Raw genomic sequence first — 24019 nt, 5'->3', positions numbered from 1 at the left:
AAATTAAATATATTTTCAATGTTATTAATAGAACACACATAACAATATGTATGATATGTGTGCCCTACTTTAAGATTTAAATATAAATATATAAATATAAATAATATAGTAAAACTTTACAAAAGAGATTTTAATGAAAATTCAATCAATATCATTATTTAAATTTAGTTAGTACTCTCAGGTAAAAATCCTGCAAAAGGAAATCGACTGGAGATCAGGTAGTGTACTGGTTATTGCGTTTACCAGGCATTAAATTAATAAATAATTGTAAAACAATAAATATCGATCTACTATACTGTAGTTTATCACGCCGTGTAGATTTTCGCCGTGGAGTGAAATGGGCCAATCATGCGATATCACGCAGTGGGCTTGTGGTTTGCACGTGCACTGCGGTCCAGTCTCCGTGAATGTACGGTAGTTATCATTCATGAGGTACTAACGACCGCGTCGTGTAATAATGATTACAATAGTTATCAATAACTTGTTGTCAACATAAGTGGATGTTTGGATGGTTCATTTATTTTATTTTAATAAATCATTAGGGTTTGCTTGAAAAACATAATAAATTGGCGTCATTCGTCGATGTTACACCTACTACAGAATTTAAAGGTTTGATTGCTGGCTTGGCTAATTTATAAATATTACTGTTTATACTTATTTTTTTGTTACCCAGGATTATTTGATGTAGGTAGTTTATTAGTCAAGTCAACAATGGATCAATCCAATGCAGTGCCTGCAGTCTATTAACATTGGCTTTAACTATGGACATTATTCACTCAATTTGAAATGTGTAAAGATTTATAATATGATATGAATTTATGGAGCAATTTCGTTCACGGGGGCATAAAGTTATTCGTCTCAGTTTCAACTCTTAAACTTGCGGTGCTAAAAAAGTTACCTACACGTTTAGAAATTACATATATTTATAAAAAGTTTCACCATAATTTACTATGTTGAATTCACATACAGGTCAAAAATGTTGTAGGATGATTGCAGCAATTAGCAGAATGGAGAATATGACTAGCCGTGAAATAATTATAAAAGAGGGATGGTTTCTTATTCCATTCCATTATCAGTTGCTCGAAAATTTTATAAAATTATTTAATCTCTGTCGACCATAAATAACAAAATATTTCAATGTTTTTTTCAAAACCTAATAAAATACTTGGTTTTTATAATATTTCACGTTTACTTCATTCACTAATAAGAATGAACTACAAGTCAAGACGAGCGTCTTCAGACTACTCCGGTAAATAAAAAGTCAATCAAAAACCTTACCAATGTTTCGTTTTTAAAACTAATATTGTTTTTTATACAAACATTTAAATTCTCGTGAAAATTCCCCATTTGCACATTTGTATCAAAGAAATCAACGCTATAATGAATAATCGCTTGATCCGGCGAAGTCGTAATAATTTCGCAATCTCGATATTATCGGTCCAAGGCAGAGCAGCGCCAGCGTGTTAGTCATATTACGAGTATTTTTCTACCACTTTTTCCTCTGCGCCAATTCAGATATCGGCAATTAAATTGCCGAGTTATATCCACGGGATAGAAAGTGACGAGTCTTCCCTATTCTATGGACGAGTGTGTCATTTAATGTGACCATCTCAAAAACCCGTGTAGATATATTTTAGTCTGCATTAATTAAATTATCAATGTTTAATAATCATAGCGTAAGAGTAACACAAAAAAAATATTGTAATGATTTTGGTGAAAGTTTTTTTTTATTTGCAGTTTTATCATTGCTTTTCGATTTCGGGCCATCTCGCGGATAATTTTATGTTTTTAAAATAAAAATTTGCGATCTTATGATTCACCCAAATATTTCAACGAGTTGTAAATAACTCACGATCAAAAAATGGGAATCAAGTTGTATTAGAGCGGGAGTTCGTACCTCGGACCTCTGATCCGTGAGTCCGTGACATTAGCTTCCGTACCACAACCCGGTTTTAAAAAGATATCTCAAAAACGTGTAGGCGCAGGCATACTACGATTTTGTATAACCAAAAACTCGTGTTATTGCCTATTTTTGATATTAGTCTAGTGAACGTCAGATGACCGACAGATCGATGCTTCCAGACAACTTGATACCCTTTTTCAATCACAATATGGAAATAGCTGAATATTGGTTACGAATATCTATAAAACGTAAACGTGAAGTAAATTTTATAATGTGACTTTACAGAATTGCGGCCCAAGGGACGTGGACGTCCTCAGCGTATACTACTTGGAGTCTGGCCAGTAGAACATATTAAGGGAGTAATCAGGACCGTGGTATTCCGTGACACTCACAGCGCTCACCACATAAAAGAAGAACCACTCCCAGCTTACCCACCAATCACGGTAAGTCAAAAAAAAATCCCTTAAATTCAAACACTATTCTACCGAGCGTTGATCGATGCAGCGGTTTTAGACCTAACCCAATCTTAGATCCTAGTTAACATTTTTCGAGGACGTGTAATGCATATTCTATCCAAATATATAAAAATGAATGTATGTGTGTTTGTCCTTTGTAGACTCAATAACTACTCGACCAATTTACATGCGATTTTTTGCAAAATGATCTTATTTACGTGAATTGGGTTTGTAAATAATAATATCTTCAATATGTTCATGAGAACAAAAGTTAGGAGCGAATATGTGTATTTCATCGAACTTCCAGGGTTGCATTAGACCAAAATGCATGTTACGAAAAATTCGGAAAATGTTGTTTTTTTGCATATTAAAAAACATATTAAAATAGAGATAAAGAACATTTAAGAGAAGGCAATATAGAAGTCTAGGCATCTATAGGGCTTATGACCTGTCAATGGCTGGTTTAAGTGGCCACTGTACACGCTGAAACCTTTATTTATGCCTTATATAGGTTATAAGCCCTGTAGATGCCTAGACTTCTATATTACCTTCTCTTAATTGTTCTTCATCTCTGTTGTAATATGTTAATATAAACAGCTGTCCAGGGAGTTGAATCCAGTCCTTGTCTACAAAAATTTGGACAAACTCAAAATATTGTTTAAATTTAAAAAAACGTTTGTATTTTAACGTAAACAAACATCAATTATTTATAAAAGTTAATGAATTGATGAATTTCTTAATTTCTTAAATGGATTTTTTATCATCATCATCATTGCCTTTCCGCACCTAATGATGCATAGGGCACTGCATTGGTACACCAATCGCAGCGCATCTTGATCATTTTTGTTACATGAAGGTAAGATGATCAGTCTTACGCTTCGGGTTACAGTCCAGGGACTATGAAATATTCTAGTGTAAAAACACCCTTTCAAATAAATATTTCAAATCAACCATGTCTGGAATCGAACCCGAGACCCCTTGCATGGTAGACAAATACACTGACCATTACACCACGAGGCCGAATGGATTTTTAGTAATGCTTTAATTATTTTAAATGACATTTGATACATTTTTTAATAACGGATTCTTACACAAAATGCACCACTGCAAGTTAATAGCGCAGAGTTTGACATTTGAAAAAAGAATTCTTTATTTGAAAATTCATTATTTTATGTTTTGGAATTCAACCATAAACAAGTACCTAAGTACCTACATTTCAATGAAAAGTCTTTTTCGTTTTATCCGGTCATTTTTCTTTTGATATTTTTTATTTATTTATTTATTGACGAACTTATACAGTCCATTCCAACAATGGTAAACACATTTTTGTATACTAAACTCAGGTACAAATTAAATAAAATACTACTTAATAAAATGAAAGCTAGGACAAAAAACAATTACCACCTCAAGACAAGATCTGGTCTATCTTAGTTCTTTCTTTTCTTTTGGTTTCGAATTAAATGTTAATGTCACGTCAAAACCCAGCTGGCGGTTAAATGGTGGCTAATTTCGCGTTGAGCATGAGTCGAGTGTCATATTTTTAGAATGCTCGGGGTAAAAACTCGGTCTGATTACACGTATTCCCGTATTTTCTCCGTGGATTATGGCACTAGAGTTGTGATTTTTGCACGATTTTCATTTGAGAACAACGAAGACTTAGCCAATCACATTAGTAGATAAAACGATAAACTAACCCTTATTACGAATATATAAATAGCTCAAAAAGGCAAAAAAAAATTAACGTGCGTCCTTATTTACGAAAAAACGTTTGCTGAACCAGCTTATAGCAGGCAAGCCAACGTTTGGGCAGGACCACGTCTGTTGGGTCCGCTAGTTTGATATAAAATCCCCAAGCAGTTTAACAGAAACTCAAAAAGGAATACAGAATCGGGCATAATACTGATATAAAACGTTCGATTAGCACAAACCGTATATAATTGGTTAAAAAACAAAGAAAAAACACTGAAAATTAAAATATTTAAAACTAGCAATAACTAGATAAGAAAGCTTGTGTAGCTTCAAAATCTGTCGGCAAAAAAAACGTATGTCGTTTAAAAAAAAGTATTTTTTATATTTTTAATTATAATGAATAACCACAAATCTAGCGCTTCAAACATACATTTTATATTTGATATTTAACTAATTTTACTATGCAAAAGAAACACAATGAAGTTTACAAACATAGACATCAAAAGGAAAAATACCGAAAGGAATACTTACACTTTTATGACTAACATTCCAATTTCGCCATTCATCATATGTAGATGCATAACAATAATAATTATTAGTAGCAAACTGTAAACAATATTATTCGGATTGATCATTCTTGACTGCTCCTTTGTTTATCCACTCGCGCCAAACGCGGCTTGCACCGCACATCACTACAACAATTGAATATACGATAAATTGGTAACTAGAATACAAACTCATTTTTTAAATAGTGGACTCATAGAATTAAGAATAGTCCAGAAACCGCATACACACATCAAACAGAAGGCGACTAAACTACTTATAAATGAGTAGGTTTACGTTTTGGCCCATTAGTTTCTTTGTGGACGTCGCTCAGTACGCAACTCCTGATTTGAATTCAACTAGGCCATGTTGTGTCCTTTTAAAGTGTAGAAATTCTGCTAGGATCTTAAACAAACAGGATGGTATCATATTTCATGTGTAATTAGCAAACGAATGTTTAAGGAGCAAATGCATTACTTATAAATTGAATTATTTTTTCATCTGTCAGATTGTCGAAGAAACTAAATAGAAATTTCGTAAGTGTTGCCAGGGTAGTAAAATTTTTTACCCTACTTTGCTCATCTAATAAGAGAAATAATGAAAATCGGACCTTGCATTAAACAACTCTTTGGTGGACATATGACCGACATTATCATCAAAACATCAAATATTATTTAACATGTATAAAAATATCCGTTTTATGTCAAATAAAATTTGTTTGATATTTTAAGTTTAAAGTTCATTAATTCAATTACTCTTATTAAATGACCCTTTACTTACCTATTCTGTTTTGTGTCAATCAGTATTTCCGCGTGCACAATAAAATTTTAAAGAACCTAACAGATTGCTTTTTCTTTATTTATTTATTTTTATTTGGGAAAAAAACAACAGTTTTTATATGTATTGTATAAAAAAAATAAGAATGCATATGAACGAAAATTGTGAAAACAGTAAATAAAAATTTTCCACGGTGGTGTAAGATATCGATTAAGTACATTATCGGTATCAAAATAAAAGCAATTAACAATTGTTAGGCACTTAGAAACTTGCAAATAAAATAAAAATACAGTTATAAAAATAAAGTTAATAGAAACAAGATAAATTTAAATTTAAAGAATAAGAAAAGAAAAAAGTGTATCTTACATTTGTGTTATGATTATTTTTTTCCCATCGTGCAATATTACGCGGCGATATCGCGAATGCGCGCGGCGAAAGTGAGGCATAGTGGGGGAATTATTGGACACAGCCCGATGTATTCAAATATGATTCTACGCTCCTTCTGAACTATTCGATTGGACTATATCCCCTCTTGTATTCGTAATGAGAAACGTGTGTGTAAATACGTAGGTAGCGGTAAAACGTTGATGCCTCGGTGAAAACTCAATCTTCACACTTAAAGTTATGCCTTAAATTCGGAATTTCGTACCTAAACTGGACGAACGACGAGAAGGACTTCTCACGTGGACCGAATCCTTCTGTCAGTTTCATGAGAAGTTTTCTTCGCGACAGTTTTCCATCAGTAAAATATTATGTTTCGATGAGTCGAATGCTCTGCACTTGTACACAGGAGAACAAACAAGACACGAATAGCAAATAAATAAATTTTATACCTAATCGGTAATCGGTACGACAAGAATAATTGCCAATATTTAATAATTTGACAGGTCCTGTTATCAGTTTTTCTTACGGACATCTTAAGACAAAACTTTTTTAAAAAATTTATAATAGATAAGGTTAGAATATTAATTCACAGCTGTAAACCGACCATCCGGCGGGAACACCTTTCCAGCTTCCACTTCTTTCCGCTCACAGATTAGGTATTACTAGTTCATTTCCGCTTTCCGTCTATTGACTTCTTACGAAGCCAACGCGACGATCGATCTTAAATCGATGCCCACGAAACGACGGAGCCTCTTCCCCGAAGTGAGGGGGTTCAAACCAATGACATATAATTAAGTAAACACGTTACTACCGCAAGTTCAATAGCATTTCAATTCGAAGGTAATTGTCTTCCGAGCCTTCTTTGAATCGCAAACAAGACAACGATGCGACGAGTCTTAGATCAGCGGGCGTTACCTCCGCACATCTTATCGGTTTCGTTTATTTTTTTGTCAACAGTTCAAGTTTATTTCTGTAATTCGCAATTTTATTATAATAATGCTTTCATTGCCCCTTTTACAGTGAGTAGAGCCCTTTGAATGAAATGCCTATGACGGAGTTTGTGAACCAATCGCAACACAGACGGAAACAAAACGAAATTTTATTTTTAGATCTCCAATCTCCCTTATGTGGACTTTTAAGCTGGGTTCACACAAAGGAAATACGATAAACACGACAATATTGCCCTGTCTCAACTCTGTACACAGCCTGAACAGTGGGACAATACATCGATTCGACCATAGTTTACATGTGGACGACGCGCGTTACGAACGAATTCGATAAAAATATTTTTTATTTTATACCAAGATGTGTTGGAATTGTTGTAGGACAAACTACATAATAGAAAATGAACGAGTGAAACCCATCATTTTCATAACAGCTAGGGACAATGCGTCCGCGTGCGGTGTTGGCGGTAATTAATTATCCCTCGGAGATAGCCTGCCTGTCTCTAGGAAAATATCTCGGTCCATTGTCTTGTCCTCCAAATTTGACTTCATACGAGGACAATAGATTAGACGCTAGAACAGGACAGTATTGCCCTGTCATCGCGTGAACCCTACTGTATAACCCCGTTACAAAAATAATATTCCACGTTCCACATGTAAATTATTTGCGATGATCCAATTTGATTCAAGTTGATTAAGAAGGACTACGATTAACTCTGATAACGCTCAATTGCAGGTCGCCATGGCGATGCAGAGCTACGGCAACGGGAGTGATCCGGGGGGCATATCTCCCGGAGGAGCCGCCGCCGGGGCGCTGTGCAGGCGGCCCCCGTCCTCGCCCGGAGCGGCCTGCGCTGCGCCCTCGGCCTCGCCCGGCCCGCTGGGCTCGCCGGAGCCGCTCCCACTGCCACTGCCGCCGCTGCCCCCGCTGCCGCCGCCGCCCCCGCCCAACGGGGACCGCTTCCGCCCCTTCGCCACCCCGCCCCGCCCCGAGTCCTACTTCCGCGAGGAGCTCGACCAGCTGGTCTGCAGCCCTCGCCTGATGCCCGACCCGGAGGTGAAGATAGAGCCGCTCACCGAGCAGCGAATGTAAATCCGAGGCTCGCCACCCTCGATCGGCATCCGTCTATACCGACGCCGCTTCGACGACTTGACGGCAGCCATTAACTGGGATAGAATTTACAAACTACAACTGCTTCATTTGCGAATCAAAAATACCAGTCAAAATATCCATTACAGTTTACAGCTAACTGTAAACTGTAAACTGTAACATTTTACTATAAATTTATTGATATTGATGTTAATTGTTTAAACTCATGTTGCGCCTATGTAGCGGTGTTCTTTATATTACCTTTGAATAAGTGTGTCTATGATAATCCGTCAATGTATTACATGGTTAGCATACTCATTGCGTGAATCATGAAGCAAAGTAAAACTGTTCACCTTGCATTATATTACCGACAAAAGGTGGAATTCCAGGGTGGAAGATTGAGAATAGTAGAGCCTATACACACCGAAGCCTCCAGGCTATATCCAACAACAACCCTGACTAGTCCAGTTATGAGACTCATACTTGTGTAGGCACCATACTCCTTGTTCTCACTCCTTTGGACAGTTTTGATCAAATCTAATTATTGTTTTAGCAAATAGTTCAACTACTATAAAATAAGTTATAATAGAAATTATCATCCATGTAAATCAAAATTGTAACTTTCGGCCAGTTTCAAAAAAAAGACTGTTGGGTATACATTAGTTTCCATAGTAACCTACTCTAATGAATATTATATAATGAATAAATTATAATTATGTAGGAACCATTTTCCAAATTAAAACATGATACATTTTTCATCCATTATTTATTGTATTAAAACATAGTTCTTTATATAAAACTATTTTTCTCTTTAAGTATACAGTTTTTATGTTTTTTTTATTTGTTAACAATTTTTCCATACTAACTCTTTTTCATTAATTCTTTATGTTAATTTTTCATTCATTACCTCCTTCGTTTTGTTTTAATGCTGTAATTTTATGAAGTTAAAATTTGTTGTGAAATAATTTGTTTACTTTTATATAATTTGACTATTACCTTATCCACCTATAATGACTATATCGTGTTTTTATGAATTTTTATATTAGTGTTAAAATAAAATATCTATAGATACTACAAATCTAGTAAAAGTCACTCTGCATTTGAACATTCTAAACTAAATATGTTTTATTGTTGTATGAGGTATTAAACCTTGCTTACTTCATTTTACGGGTGTCTACATAAAAATGCTTATTTATGTAGAACTCTTTTAATTATGTCTCACATAATTTTTGTTAACTATGAATTTCCGTAATACGGAATATCTTTTTTTCACAAACATGATTTCTGAATTCCATTTTTAAGTCCATTTGACTTGTGTATTGCATAAGATATGATGTGTGTTATAATTGTTCAAGTGTTGTGTGTCTAAGTGGTATAATATTTATGTGTGCCACGATGAGTATGTAATTTTAAAATTGTATGTCTATAATAATTATTATCGTTGAAATATTTATGTGTACATTATATAGGTAATCCACAGTATATAAATGCTTCTTTGTATTAGCTGTGTGTTAAAGCCCCTTTTTATTACATACTTGTTACTTGTAAAAGTAGCACATTTAAATATGTCAACATCGTTGGTGCAGTTACTTTTCTAAGTCAGTCAAGTCCAAATTGTTCTTAAGCAAGAGTGCAGCTTACAGAAGCCAAAAAGGCACACAAAGTTCTGAGACCTCTGATATTCACAATTTATCGGAATCCAAATTTAAAACACAATCCCAAATTAACTTTAAAAAGTATTTTCGAATCTCTAGGCTCCATACAAATCCTATACAAAACAAAAAGCAGTCTTTCTAAAAAAAAAAATATGATATGAATCTCGTTTTTCACACCAATATCTATTATGGGCTTGGCTAATTTTTAAATTTAACATCACGTTTATCTGATTTTCAATGTTAGTTTTATATATAATGTCTCATTCACACTATCGATACTGAATAATGTTATCGATTTTGCTTGTCTTTTGGAACCAAGAATACAGATTTGATTTTTTCACATCTAATCAACATCAGCTCCAACTAAATTATGGACTCTATAAGAAAACAGTAAAGGCTTGAGATGTATAACATGAATCTTGAAAATGTATCTACATATGACACGCTTAGTATTGCGTCTGTATTCATGGAAAAGTCAAGCAAGCAAGTCATGAAATATCTGTGCAAATATAGTTTATCCTAATTTTAGCTAAGGCAATTATTATTTTAAAATTAGCTTAAATATATTTTTAGGTTTATATTATTTGCGATTTATCGAGTAAATGATTTATTTAATTAATTGATTAAGAGAATAATCTGAAACTATTTATTAATTTCTCAGTAGTTTTTAGAAATTTGCCAAATGTATTATAAATGTGAAATAAATGATAGAATATCTCTGTATTTGTAGATACAATGGCACAATGACCTTCATTTTACAGGAGCATGTCTCTTACATTAAATGGGAAAAGTCAGTCTCTACAGAAGGGATGTAAAGCTACCAACGGCAACCGTACTATGTAGAACAACACTCGAGGTGAGGTAGTGTGGAGATCGTGTCCACTGTTGATGAAGGCTCTGGGTAAAGTTTAGAGCGCGTACAACATCTTTATCCGGCACAAGACTTTCTTAGAAGCTTAGGTGACAGTAGTTTATTACGAAACACGTCTTTTTAAAAATGAACTTATTTTTGTGATTCATTTAGTATAGTAAGGCTATGGTATAATGTACAAAATTAAAATAAACAATTAACCATTATTTAATACTAAATTTACTAAATTGCCTTCCTGCCATGAAGGGTATGCCAAATTTATGGATTGGAAAAAAGTGTTGACAGTTTAAGGTGATATGTATTTTGTTTATGAGGGGAGAGTAAGAAATCGAAGTGGCCTTGAAGTAGCAGTATGTTATGTTCTCTTTCTTCAAGCGAATCTTTATGCAATCTTCTATTGATTTTATCTCGAGCTTTTCTTCTAATCAGACTTTCTATCGGTGGGAAAAATGTCCCACTGGACACTCGTATAACCTTTCAGGTGCACAAAAATACAATCGACTCTTTCACTTGATCTAGCGTAAGTGACTAAAACTAATTACATTTACGTATATTTTATATTTCCTGTTGAACTGTCAAATCAAAACTGATTATACTAAAATTTTTTTGTCCTTAAATATTGCGGGGGTGATTCATTTTTTAAAGAAATTGAGCAAATTTGAAAAAAAAACATATCATCTTAGAAGTACATACCTGTGAGGAATATATTATGTTTGCTGTTAAAATAAAACAACATATTTCAAATCAGTATAAAAGAGACAAAATAAATGCTTGAAAACTCAATATTGAGACAAATTTTACTCAGAAATAACCCTATTGAGCTTTGTTAAATTTTTTTATATCGCTTTAGGGAAGGAAAGTCAGTCAACTGTCATTTGTTGACGAATAGAAAATGGTATCCAGTCCATAAAAAAAAATTGTATGTTTTAATTATTACAACATTAATATCATGTGGAGTTGCACGCATTCGATGGATGGTAGAAATTTGAGAACACTTTCAAATTATTATATTTGTTGAATACTTGAAATTTGAATTTCGGCTTATTATGACTATGAAAAAATTGTTTGAATTGAAAATAAAGAGTTGCGAAGTTGTATGTTTAAGTCTAGACTTAATGTGTTCAAAATTTAAAAAAAAACACTAGTAAGTGCCTTCCATGATTTGACCACAATGTTTATGAATAAAATTGAACATCAAATAGCCATATCACAGCTTTGGTAAATAAAATTCGAAAAAGACAGCCAACGGAGCTGATCCCGCTTGTCCTTCGGGACTTTGTGACATTAAGCTAGACGATGCCGCGAGATGTCCTTCACATTGTCAAGATTTGTAAATTGAATTTAGACTAAATAAAAAAATAAATCTATTATATGTATTGTTAAGAAATCTATTTGGAAAAAATGGTAATACCCTGAAAGGCTAAAATTTTTATTAGTACACAAAGTACTGAAATTTATATTTTTCATATTCCGTTATTTCTGAGGAAATTATATACCAAAAATTATGTATATTATTTTAAAACAAAATTTAATGCTGCTTTGACCAAAAATAAGAAAAAAATCTTTTCTTTGACGATGGAAAACGTGGTTCAGAAAGAAATAGCCCGTTTGCATTTCAGAAGAGTCGGCAATTTGGAGATATTTATTTTTGGAAGAGTAGCAAAATGTTTCGCGGTGTAAAGGAAACATGCGGAGAAATGAGTATAGGTAATGATGAAGTATTGTGCCCTTGTGAAATTGTAATAGATGAACAAGATGTGTTTTCACCATCCTTATCTGATATTTATATCTGGGCACATTCCTGTTTAGATGTCAATATTATATTTGTGAATCAAACCTTAGAATTATTATCATTAACATAATTGCCATGTATGTCCTTTACTAAAATATATAGGAATTGAATGTTTCCTAGAAGCAGGTGTTGTCGACGAGTTGAAATCAGCTTACCGAGCTGACGGACTCTTTAAGTATACTATTTAATCACTGTATTAAAATTTTCCGCAAAATAGATGTGCTTCTGTGGTAATAAAAGTTCAACTTTTATTTTACAATATTTATAATCAGTTACACAGACAGTAAAATATCTAAGATATAATTGGTCTCGGAAGTATTGAGGTTGTAAGGTAAACAATTAGGTGTTCCGAAAAGTTAATAGTTTTTCTAAAGTTTGGCCTTGGGGAATATGAGATTTTCTACATTGATGCCGCTCTTGTTACAAGCAAAATGTAGAGGAACGTGAATGTGAAAATAATCGAAATTTGTCATAAAAGACCTTATCTGTAGGTATTGCTTTTAATTGTTTATAGATATAAATAGCATTTTAAAGGTCTTGACTCGGGGAACATGTTAAATTTTCCACTGTATTATCTATGAAGGTCGATAAAGTAAAATTAATAAGTTATAGTTGACATCTTGATGAAAATTCTCCATACTTTTACGACAGTGGTTTTACTTACATTTAAAACAAAATCCTTTTGGTTAATCTGACTTCGGAAAGTACACAAATTATAAGTATTAAAGTGGATCGCCATTAATGGCAATTTCCTGATAGGAAACGAGATGTTAAAGTTCTGACTAAGTAACTAACTACCCTCAAATAAACAACCCAATAGCATTTTACTACATTGTTTATATCCGATTGATGAAATGTTAATGATTGAATGACCTAATCATATAGTCGATATATATATATTTGTCTCATTTAATCATGATATAAGTTCGCTATTCAATGTCAAAGTGTACTGTTGTATTGATTGAATAAATGATGTAATAGATATTCATCTTTTTTTATAAAAGTTTGCTAACCCCTCCCTTTATTAATTTAACCATAGACGAAAAAAATATTATTTCTCAACACAATATCAAAGTATTTATGTGATTTCCTTTCACTAGGCAAACAGAAAACAAAAAACTAAACATGATATTTTACAAAAAAAGGTGTTTTTGAAAAAAACTTAGTATGGCAGTACGTATTATATTTCTCACTATATTCTAGTAGATGGGATAAAATAATAAAAAAACCTTTTTGAAAAACAGCATATAAATTTAATAAAAGAATACACAAACCAACTCATTAATATTTATGGCAATCCTCTTTATTCAATAAATAAAATAATCTTTGGATTTTATACAAAATAATGGAATGTGCATTTAACATTAAATAGTTAGAATCATAACATTCCAAATTCAATTTAATAAATAGTTCTTTAAATAATGTTAAAAAATATTATCCAACGGACCCTGTCCTAAGTAAGGTGGAGCCAACCGATAAAGAAAGATATAAAAAAATGTATAAAAAACAAAAAAACACACTAAAATAATACCTTATTTTACACCTTATACAAATATGAAAAACATGAATTTTATAAAGAGCAGAATTTTCATTAATGGTTTGAAATCAAGCTACAATGCACGAGGTTTTAAATTTTCTTTAGACATGGGTAGTCTATTTTTGCATATTAAAATGTCATAGTTGCAGCATAACCATCTAGCCTGTATGAATAAAAAATATATCAATATATGCAATAATTGGCATACCAATATCGTATCATATGCATCTAATGAATTATCATTAGATAATAAAATAAATAAAAACAACTTTGTTTTTAACCACATTTTTTTTTCTACTGACTGGTTTCAAAGCTATACAATCTTCTTTATCAAAGTATACTTAACTATACATATATACCCACAGAAACCAGTCGGTAGAAAAAATAAAATAAGTGGTTAAAAACAAAGCTGTTTTTATTTATTTTATTATATATTTTAAAGGAATTGCATGCAGTGTTTTTTTTTAATATACCACATTAAGGAGTAATGCAACTCTAGAATTTTTTTAAAATGTTTTTTATTACCCTATGACACGTGTGTTTGAGGAAACCTGTCATTAATTTTGGGTGATTTTGCACCATTTACGAATGATCTTTGCCCAAGAACAAGTCATGCGCTTTCTTCGCTTACTTTTTTTTGCATCTACTAGTGATGCAAAAATTATTCATATTCCGAAATATGACACAGCATCCCAACCAAGTCAGGCTTCTTTCAGAATTTTGACACGCCGAGCTCAGAAGGTTACCCGTCACCACCTTATGATATGAGACATAAGGTGCAATAAGTTTAATAGGTGGAGCAAGATTTATAATCCTTATTTCCAGGCATTCCCTGTACCTACATCAATTCGCTTGAAATTTTTATGTACGCTGGAAAGGCTATTTACTTTAATCGACATCGCAGTTTTGATAATGTCAGAACTATTTACATTAAACGACACGGGACTTGTAAAATATTTTCAATAAATAGGCGAATGCACATTAAAATATGATTTACCCCATCTATAGACTGAATGAGGTATAATTTATGAGATATAATATTTTTTATTTTTGAAATGGCTCTCCTGTAAAGTTTGCAAAATGTCGCTTAAAGTGTGCACCTTTCCAGCGTAAATATGGATTTTACAAAACATTGATTTTTCAATAAAATATTTTATTGTAATTTTTTACACTAAAAAAAATATTTTGATTTTTAATGTGCGCTAATTTAACAAAACAAGTAAATTTTTTTTCCCCTATGCTACTTTTGTAGTTATTCTTATAATGAAATGAAAAAAAAAGGTTTTTTATTCCAGGTCAAATCACAAGAGAATAATTTGTCCAGCTGCAGAAAACTATTCTGAAAGAGAGGTTTTATTTTTAAAAAAGTTTTTTTTATATCTTAAAAATCACATCCAATAAAATCCTTTTTACAGATTATGTTGCACATTTTACATTTCTTGTTTTTTAATTATAATTGCCCGAAATTTCAAATTTTTTCGAGCCACTAAAGTCGCATTACACCTTAAGTTGACTTTCTTTCAACAAATTGCGGTGTAAGCTTATTACCGTGCATTGAATAGTAAACCAATTGATATTTGTTTTAGTTATCGTAAGTTGATGCAGACACATCTCCTCCATGTCCAGTCCAGTTTGTATGAACAAATTTACCTTCTTTACCGAGTATTTCATATGTATGTGCTCCAAAGAAATCTCTCTGCGCCTATAATAAAAACAAATTTATATACATAAATGAGGGAATAAATATTCTAAATATATATTTTTTGTAACAATGTATCTATGTAGTGAATAACAGATTATATTTGGTAAATTTAATAATAATTTGTGCGCTACTAGAATATCTAAATGAAAGTAGAATCTATAAACCATACAATTTTAATGAAGTTCAGTGCTCATATAATGTGAATATGATTGAAAAAATATTATTGAAAAAATAGATAAAGCCCACCATAGTGTACTAGTCTACACATTTCGGAATAAGCGACTGGAAGCATAAAATAAACCAATATATCTTTCCGTTTTAACAGTACTTTAATAAAACTTAATGATGGGTTCATAGTTACCAAAAAGATATTTAGAAAAGAAACATGAACAAACCTGTAAAAGATTGGCTGGAAGCACAGCAGAACGATAGCCATCATAGAATGATAAAGCAGAGCTAAATGCCGGTACAGGAACTCCTAATAACACAGCCTGAGATACACTTTCCCTCCAATCTTGCTGACAGTTCAGAATTGCCTTTGAGAAGAAATCATCCAGAAGTAAATTAGATAGATTAGGATTGCGGGAGTAAGCATCCTTGATATTTCCGAGGAAAACACTCCTAATGATACATCCTCCCCTCCACATCAAAGCGATTCCTCCATAGTTGAGATTCCACTTAAAAGACTTAGCAGCTTCCCTCAAAAGCATGAAGCCTTGAGCATAGGACACAATTTTGCTGGCATATAAGGCCTTTCTTATTTTTTCCAAAAACAATTTTTTGTCACCTTGGAATTGGCTTGTCGGCTTGGTGAATAACACCTTAGAGGCAGCAACCCTCTCTTCTGTAAATACAAAAAAATATGTCAAATCTCGGATGAAAGTCTGATATAAGGTACTATTTTATCTCTGATCATAGATCCGAAAACCATCCACATTATTTTATTACCATTTAAATGAGTTATCATGACATAAAAAAAAACAAGTAAATGCATAGATACAATATTATTCTTATAGATACATATATCATTTCTTTTATATTTCATTTTATTAAAAATTGTACAGAGTTCATTGCTATTTTTAGCGACATTGTGCCCCAGAAATTGCACTATCTTAATGAAATCAGTATAAAAAAGTACTCAGTAGGAATGAGACAATCTGCATTTTTCACATTGATACATAGATACAAATAACATATTTTTTTATTACTCTCGAAGATACATTCAAAAATCCTCTAAGTACATATACGTATGTACTTGAATACTGTCCACCTCATGGTAGCGTGTTGGAGTAAGGTACATGAAATCTAGTGTTTTATTTTTAGAGTGAGTTGAGTCAAAAATGAAGTTATCTTCCTAGACACATTAGGCGTACGGCTAATCATCTTCTTTGCACAATAAATTATCAAGAAACACTGCAATCGACGTTCTAATTTAGTGTTCTCGGTGCAGTAATGATGAGAAAGAGGATATTTTATATTTATGTAGGTATACATTTATTGACAAAAATTGAAAAAAAAAACTCTAATGAACTCTAATGAAAATAATACACGGAATTAATTGATTTTCGAGGAATTGCTTAAAATTTTGCTTCCTGCTGAAAAAAGTTAATTGATTTAAACAGAGAGAATATTTCTGTGTTGGAATTTTGCGCACCTTATTGTACCATTTAGTGCACCTTGTAAACCAGCATTATATTATGTAGCTTCTAAGATAAAAATTAACAAGCACAAATTACATTTTTTTTATTTTAAAAGATATCAAATAATTACTTATACATTCTGTCAAACAAATACCGGTGTTGCCGACGTAAAAGTACATGCACCAACTTGGCGGCCCTTCCTGGGGTTTTAATGTAGCATAGGAGGCTTCAGTATGTGTAAGCGATCTACCACCTCCTCAATAAAGACTAGTATTTGTCACTTTCGGGGGTGGTGATCGCCATACTGAAGCCCACATATAGATTAGAATTCATGAAAATATTTGTATGCCCATAATGTGTTTTTATGTTGTTCTGTATAAGTGTTGATCGCCGCGCGGTCGGCGGGGAACTGCGGCCGGTAGCGGGAGGGTGGGGACCTTATACGTGGCGCGAGAGAGACCGATAGAGCCGGCAAATGTGCTCGCTATCTCTCTCGCCGCGTGATTGGTCAACCTAGCACCGCCCGCTATTGGCCTAGCCCACCGCCGCACGGCAAAATGTTGTATATATAGCCCCGCCGGGGAAAAATAAAGTCAGTCATCTCACCACACTACTAAGGCTTTCTACTCTCCACTTCACCTCCCTACCTCGCTTCAAACCGGACCTCATCGCCACCTGGATTCGAACACCGCTACCCCCCTGGACTTGGAACTCGGATACTCTTTGGATTGGATTTTGGACCCCGGATAATTTGGACCCTTGGATACTTCCCCGGAACACACCCCGCCGTTCCCACCGACGGAGAGATACCGGCCTTACAACCCGGTTGCCTGACTCAGGATTGCGGCCGCCAGCGCTACTCGCTAGCGACCCCGCAAGGGATCTCTAGGCGACGATACCTCCCCCGGAGCTTATCGTTCGTCGGCCGAGGCCCGCCTACGCCCGGCCACTCTGCGTTTGACACCAGCACCTATAGAAATACAGTTCTTGTGACGGGCGCGATTGCTACGGACGAAGCAGTGATCCGCCGCGTCTGTTACAAGTTGGTCCTTCGAGAAGAACCGGATATTCATCGCAGAGCGCCTAGAGATGACTTCGAGAACCCCTTCACTCCGCTCGGGTCGAGGAGGCACGGAACCGAGAGAAGACCCTGCTACAGATCAGGACTCAGCCGAGTCGGACACATCCGAAGATACAGTCCAGCGGCTGAGGACGCAGGTTCGAACGCTCCGTGCTTCACTACACGATCAAGACCGACGCGTGCCCTTGGAGACGAATCCCGAGCCCGCGCCGCGTACTACGGATATGGACGGCATCATGACGGTGCTGTCAAAAATGGCGATTCTACTAGAGGCTTCGCAAGGAAGAAGCCCGACTTCAGCCCCAGAGGACGTTAGCAGAGTCGGCGCCATGATAGCGCGCCAATCTACTGCCAAGGACCTACCCGCCTTCGCCGGAGAGCCGCAGGAATGGGCTACTTTCAAATCGCAGTACACTCAGTCGACGGAGATGTGCTGCCTTTCGGATCCAGAAAACCTCCTGCGTCTACAGCGTGCGTTAAAAGGACGGGCAAGAGAATCTGTGTCGTCATTACTAGTGGATCCAAGCCAAGTGAGGGTGATAATGAAGACGTTGGAGCTACACTACGGCCAGCCGGACATTGTAGCGTCTTCCTTGTTGGAAAAAGTGAGAAGGCTCCGCTGCATACAGAACGACGGATCTACGCAAGCATTAGTAGATCTGTCTAGCGCAGTTCGGAACGCGATAGCGACCTTAGAAGGCTTCGGTGGCGATTACATGTCTACGCCACAACTACTAAGTGAACTAGTGAGCAAGTTACCGCTGTGCATGAAGTCTCTCTGGTGGTACAGCAGAAGAGGAAACCGGGTGAGGCCCTCCGCGAAGGATTTCGCGCTCTTCTTGGAAGATTTAACGGAATCTTCGATGATAGGCGGCGGAATAGAGCCGCAAGTGTACAGCGGAAAACAACGCGAGAAGCCACAGAAGCGAGAACAAGTGCATACAGTGATTTCAACAGAGGGAAACGGGAAAAGTGTAGCGTCATGTGTTTTGTGCGGACGAGGACATTTACTACAAACGTGCCAGGAATACATAGAGTGTAGTATTTCGGAAAGATGGGACATAGTGAAGCGAAAGAATTTGTGTTTTTCGTGTTTATCGAACACTCATCGGGCGATAAAGTGTAGAAATGTAAAAAAGTGCGGCCTCGATGGATGTCGCCGAACACATCACAAGACATTACACGACAGAAATAGTGCCGATATCAGTGAAGCTCGGTCTAGCGCCGATATACGAGCGCCAGATAATAATGCCCGCCGCAACACGCCTGCAGCGGCGGGCGCCGGGGGAAACAGACCGACCGCGAACGAAACCCGCGCCGCGAGTTCAAATGAAAGAAACTACGATTACGGCCACAGTTCGCGGACGAATAATATAGTGACGAGCACCTACGCTCGGGAGGAACCGGTCCTCCTAAAAGTGATTCCCGTCATGTTAAGTGGTCCGCGAGGACGAGTGAACGCGTACGCGTTACTAGATGAGGGATCAACCGTGACATTGATTGACGCAAAAATAGCAAACGACATCGGCGCGCCGGGAGAGACTCGAGGATTAAAAATCCACGGTGCCGGCGGAATGTGCGTAACAGATAGTGCATCAAGAAAAGTCACAATTAAAGTGCGCGGAGTTACGGAAGATTTATTCACTCTCCGCGCAAACACAATACAGAAGCTGAGTCTGCCGCTACAGCCCGTGATTGAAGGGGAAGGCAGGATGCGACAAGTGTGCCCGCAGTTACTCATCGGCCAAGATAACGCCTCTCTCATAGTGACGAGAGAGGCACGGAGATGCGGGGAATACATCGCCTCAGTGACAGCCTTAGGAAAGGTGATACACGGTGGGCGGACACGCCAGACTAACGCCAGCATACTAATGGCGCTTAGTACAGAACAGAGACTAGAAAATCTAGTTAAACAAAATTACGCCGTCGACGCGTTAGGTATAAGTTCGACAGCCAAGATATCGCGTCAGGAGGCGCGAGCCACAGAAACCATGAGAGCCACGACACGTTTCCTACCGCAAGGACAGTACGAGACAGGGCTACTGTGGAAAGACAATCGAATATGTTTACCGGATAATCGCCGTACAGCGCTGAATCGATTTTTAAGCATAGAGAAAAAGTTCAGTAAAAACAGTGAATTCGCCGCGGCTTACAAGTTAAAGATTAAAGAATATCTAGACAAGGGGTATGCCCGGGAACTGACGCTGGCTGAAAGACAAGACACTGCGAGTGGGCTTTGGTTTTTGCCGCATTTCGCAGTGACGAACGTGAATAAACCGGATAAAATACGGATAGTATTTGACGCCGCCAGCCGCTGCAACGGGAAGTCATTGAACGACATGTTGGCCAACGGCCCGGACCTTCTCTCATCGCTTATGGGAAATATAATGCGATTTCGCGAGGGAAAGATCGCGCTGGCAGCAGATATAAGGGAGATGTTTCTCCAAATTAAAATAAGAAAAGAAGACCAGAGGGCGCAGCTGTTCCTCTGGCGCGATAGTCCCGAAGAAGAAATTCGGGAAATGATTATGACGTCGATGACGTTCGGCGCGGCGTGTTCACCGAGCAGCGCACAGTACGTGAGAAATCAAGTCGCAGAAGATCACGGGCAAGAGATGGCCGCCGCCAGGGATGCTGTGCGAAATAAATTCTACATGGACGACTATATGGATGCCGTAGACAGTGCAACAGAGGCGATACAACTGCGCCACGATGTCAGCGAACTACTACGGCGGGGCGGATTCATCCTCGCGAATTGGGCGAGTAATGATCCCTCCGTAATGGAAGCGATTCCTTCAAGTCTGAGAGGGAAAAGCGCACGCGAAATAATTAGCGGAACCTCCGTGACAGAGAGGGTCCTCGGCATCAAATGGGACCCGGTGACAGACGAGTTTCAATTTAAATTTAAAGTGTCACGGGAGGTTCCAACAGAGAGGCCTACAAAACGGCAGATGCTAAGTGAAGTTATGAGCATTTTCGATCCACTCGGTTTCGTAGGGTGTTTGACAATACGCCCGCGAATACTGCTACAAGATGTGTGGCGCTCCCACATAGAGTGGGACGAACAAGTGAATGAAGAACACGCAGAGAAATGGCGCACTTGGGTGGACATATTACGCAATACCGAGTGCGCTATACCGCGGCGCGTATCGAGCGCCAATGGCCAGCCAGTAGAGCTGCACGTATTTTCCGATGCCTCGGAGCAAGCGAGCTGCGCCGTAGCCTACATCGTGGAGGAGAACGCCGCCGGAAGGAATGCGACGTTCATGGCTAGCAAGTGCCGAGTTAGCCCGCTACGAGCGCTATCAATTCCACGCCTGGAATTACAAGCCGCGCTCATGGCCGCACGACTGGCGGCCACAATCAAGAAAGAATGCGGAAGTAATATACGCGATACCTACTACTGGACAGATTCTACTACGGTGCTGTGCTGGGTCCAGAGTGATTCGCGCATCTTCACGCCATTTGTAGCCCACCGCCTAGGGGAAATAGATGAGCTAACGAACGCTCAAGAGTGGCGGTGGGTACCAGGAAAGAAGAACCCCGCTGATCTCGGGACGCGGGACGGCGAGATACCAGACATCTCCCCGGCCGGCATGTGGTTCAGTGGGCCGAGTTTCATAAAGAAAAATAAAAGTCAATGGCCGCCGCTCAAGGTAATAACGGCGACCCCGGATACAAGCAGTGAAATAAAGTGTGCGAACAGTGCCATCGTGATGACAGCCCTCCCGGACGAAAGAAGATTTTCCTCCTGGCGGAGACTGATCAGGACTACAGCGTGGGTGTTGCGCTTCATAAACCGCTGCAGGAAAAAGAATACAGGAAGCGCGACACTCATCGCCCCGGAACTCAAGGCATCAGAGAGGGCGTGGATACTCATAAGCCAGACAGACAGTTACCACGCCGAGATAGCCGCAATTAGACGGGGGGAGTGCCTCCCGCGGAACAGCCGCCTGCTGGGCCTCACTCCCTACCTCGATAAAGATAGCGTCCTCAGAATGGGGACGCGAATTATGGAAGCCCCCGCGGTGAGCGAGCAACTAAAGGCGCCCGTCATACTGGACGGAGCGCACGCCTATACGCGTCTATTGATAAGGCATTATCACGAGTCGCGGCAACACGCAAGTACAGAGCGGACACTCAGCGAACTCAGACAACAGTTCTTTATAACACGATTACGGACAAATATAAGGAAAATTATATACGAGTGCCGCTACTGTCGAATACAGAAGGCCCGCCCGCAGCCTCCGCTCATGGGACAGCTGCCTGCCGGCCGACTCGATCATCACGTAAGGCCTTTTACCCACTGTGGGGTGGACATGTTCGGGCCCGTATACGTAACTATCGGAAGACGCCGGGAGAAACGATACGGGGCCCTGTTTACGTGCATGGTTACGAGGGCCGTGCATATTGAAATTACACCGTCGTTGAGTACTGACTCGACGGTGCAGGCCCTCAGAAGGATGGCGGCCCGCAGAGGACATCCGACAACGCTCTACTCGGACAACGGGACGAACTTCAGAGGCGCAGACAAAGAGATGGCGGCCGCCATGAAGGAACTAGCCCACGATCCCGAACTACAGAACGAGGCGACAAGGAGAGGGATCAAATGGGTGTTCAACCCGCCATCGGCGCCACACATGGGGGGAGCCTGGGAACGGCTCGTCCGGTCGATAAAGGGGGCGCTTATGGTGATTCTAAAGGAACAAGCCCCCCGAGAGGAAACGCTAATGACAGCGATAGCGGAGGCCGAGTACACAGTAAACACTCGGCCCCTAACCCACGTCTCGCTTGATAGCCGAGACGACGCTCCGCTGACTCCGATGCACTTTCTCATCGGGTCGAGCGGGGCCCAGCCGCATCTGGCCGATTACAGAGACGCGCCGCCCGAACTGTGCCTCAGAAAACAATGGCGGGTGGCGCAGAAACTAGCCGACGCATTTTGGAAAAGATGGATGAGGGAATATCTCCCGACGTTGGCACAGCGACGGAAGTGGCAACAGGCCGCCACACCGATCATGGTCGATGACCTGGTCATAATAACGGACGCCGCCCTCCCGCGGAATGAATGGCCGCGGGGACGCGTCATAGCAGTCACACCAGGGAAGGATGGACAAGTCAGGAGCGCCCGGGTCCAGACAGCCACCGGAACCTACACACGACCCGCCGTCAAGCTCGCCGTGTTGCAAATCAAGGACGACGTCGGCGCAGAGATGCCTCCTCGGCAGGGGGGAGTGTTGCCGACGTAAAAGTACATGCACCAACTTGGCGGCCCTTCCTGGGGTTTTAATGTAGCATAGGAGGCTTCAGTATGTGTAAGCGATCTACCACCTCCTCAATAAAGACTAGTATTTGTCACTTTCGGGGGTGGTGATCGCCATACTGAAGCCCACATATAGATTAGAATTCATGAAAATATTTGTATGCCCATAATGTGTTTTTATGTTGTTCTGTATAAGTGTTGATCGCCGCGCGGTCGGCGGGGAACTGCGGCCGGTAGCGGGAGGGTGGGGACCTTATACGTGGCGCGAGAGAGACCGATAGAGCCGGCAAATGTGCTCGCTATCTCTCTCGCCGCGTGATTGGTCAACCTAGCACCGCCCGCTATTGGCCTAGCCCACCGCCGCACGGCAAAATGTTGTATATATAGCCCCGCCGGGGAAAAATAAAGTCAGTCATCTCACCACACTACTAAGGCTTTCTACTCTCCACTTCACCTCCCTACCTCGCTTCAAACCGGACCTCATCGCCACCTGGATTCGAACACCGCTACCCCCCTGGACTTGGAACTCGGATACTCTTTGGATTGGATTTTGGACCCCGGATAATTTGGACCCTTGGATACTTCCCCGGAACACACCCCGCCGTTCCCACCGACGGAGAGATACCGGCCTTACAACCCGGTTGCCTGACTCAGGATTGCGGCCGCCAGCGCTACTCGCTAGCGACCCCGCAA

At 38.6% G+C, this 24019-nt stretch overlaps 2 protein-coding genes across 7 annotated transcripts in view; one reads left to right on the top strand and one right to left on the bottom strand.

The window, feature by feature from the left end:
* Nucleotides 1-13085, top strand: part of LOC148284560 (protein bric-a-brac 1-like) — a 368530-nt gene extending 355445 nt beyond the window's left edge. For both annotated transcript variants that reach the window (XM_088238420.1, XM_088238414.1), the window contains exons 4-5: nucleotides 2189-2346; nucleotides 7432-13085. In XM_088238420.1, the coding sequence (XP_088094546.1) occupies nucleotides 2189-2346; nucleotides 7432-7788 (515 nt within the window). In that variant the 3' untranslated portion in view covers nucleotides 7789-13085. The remainder of the gene's footprint in view (nucleotides 1-2188; nucleotides 2347-7431) is intronic.
* LOC148284559 (6-phosphogluconate dehydrogenase, decarboxylating-like) overlaps nucleotides 11687-24019 on the bottom strand; it is a 28995-nt gene continuing 16662 nt past the window's right edge. For 3 of the 5 annotated variants that reach the window (XM_088238407.1, XM_088238396.1, XM_088238380.1), the window contains 2 exons: nucleotides 15738-16186; nucleotides 11687-15342 (listed from right to left, as the gene is read on the bottom strand). In XM_088238407.1, the coding sequence (XP_088094533.1) occupies nucleotides 15223-15342; nucleotides 15738-16186 (569 nt within the window). In that variant the 3' untranslated portion in view covers nucleotides 11687-15222. The remainder of the gene's footprint in view (nucleotides 15343-15737; nucleotides 16187-24019) is intronic. The other 2 variants (XM_088238400.1, XM_088238390.1) reach the window with 1 other exon arrangement.

The sequence above is a fragment of the Micrasema longulum genome, unplaced genomic scaffold (assembly GCF_059751315.1).
Source record: "Micrasema longulum isolate JH-2025_06_02 unplaced genomic scaffold, ASM5975131v1 h1tg000110l, whole genome shotgun sequence".
Taxonomy (NCBI): Eukaryota; Metazoa; Arthropoda; class Insecta; order Trichoptera; family Brachycentridae; genus Micrasema; species Micrasema longulum.
This window is presented reverse-complemented; position numbering and strand designations above follow the sequence as displayed.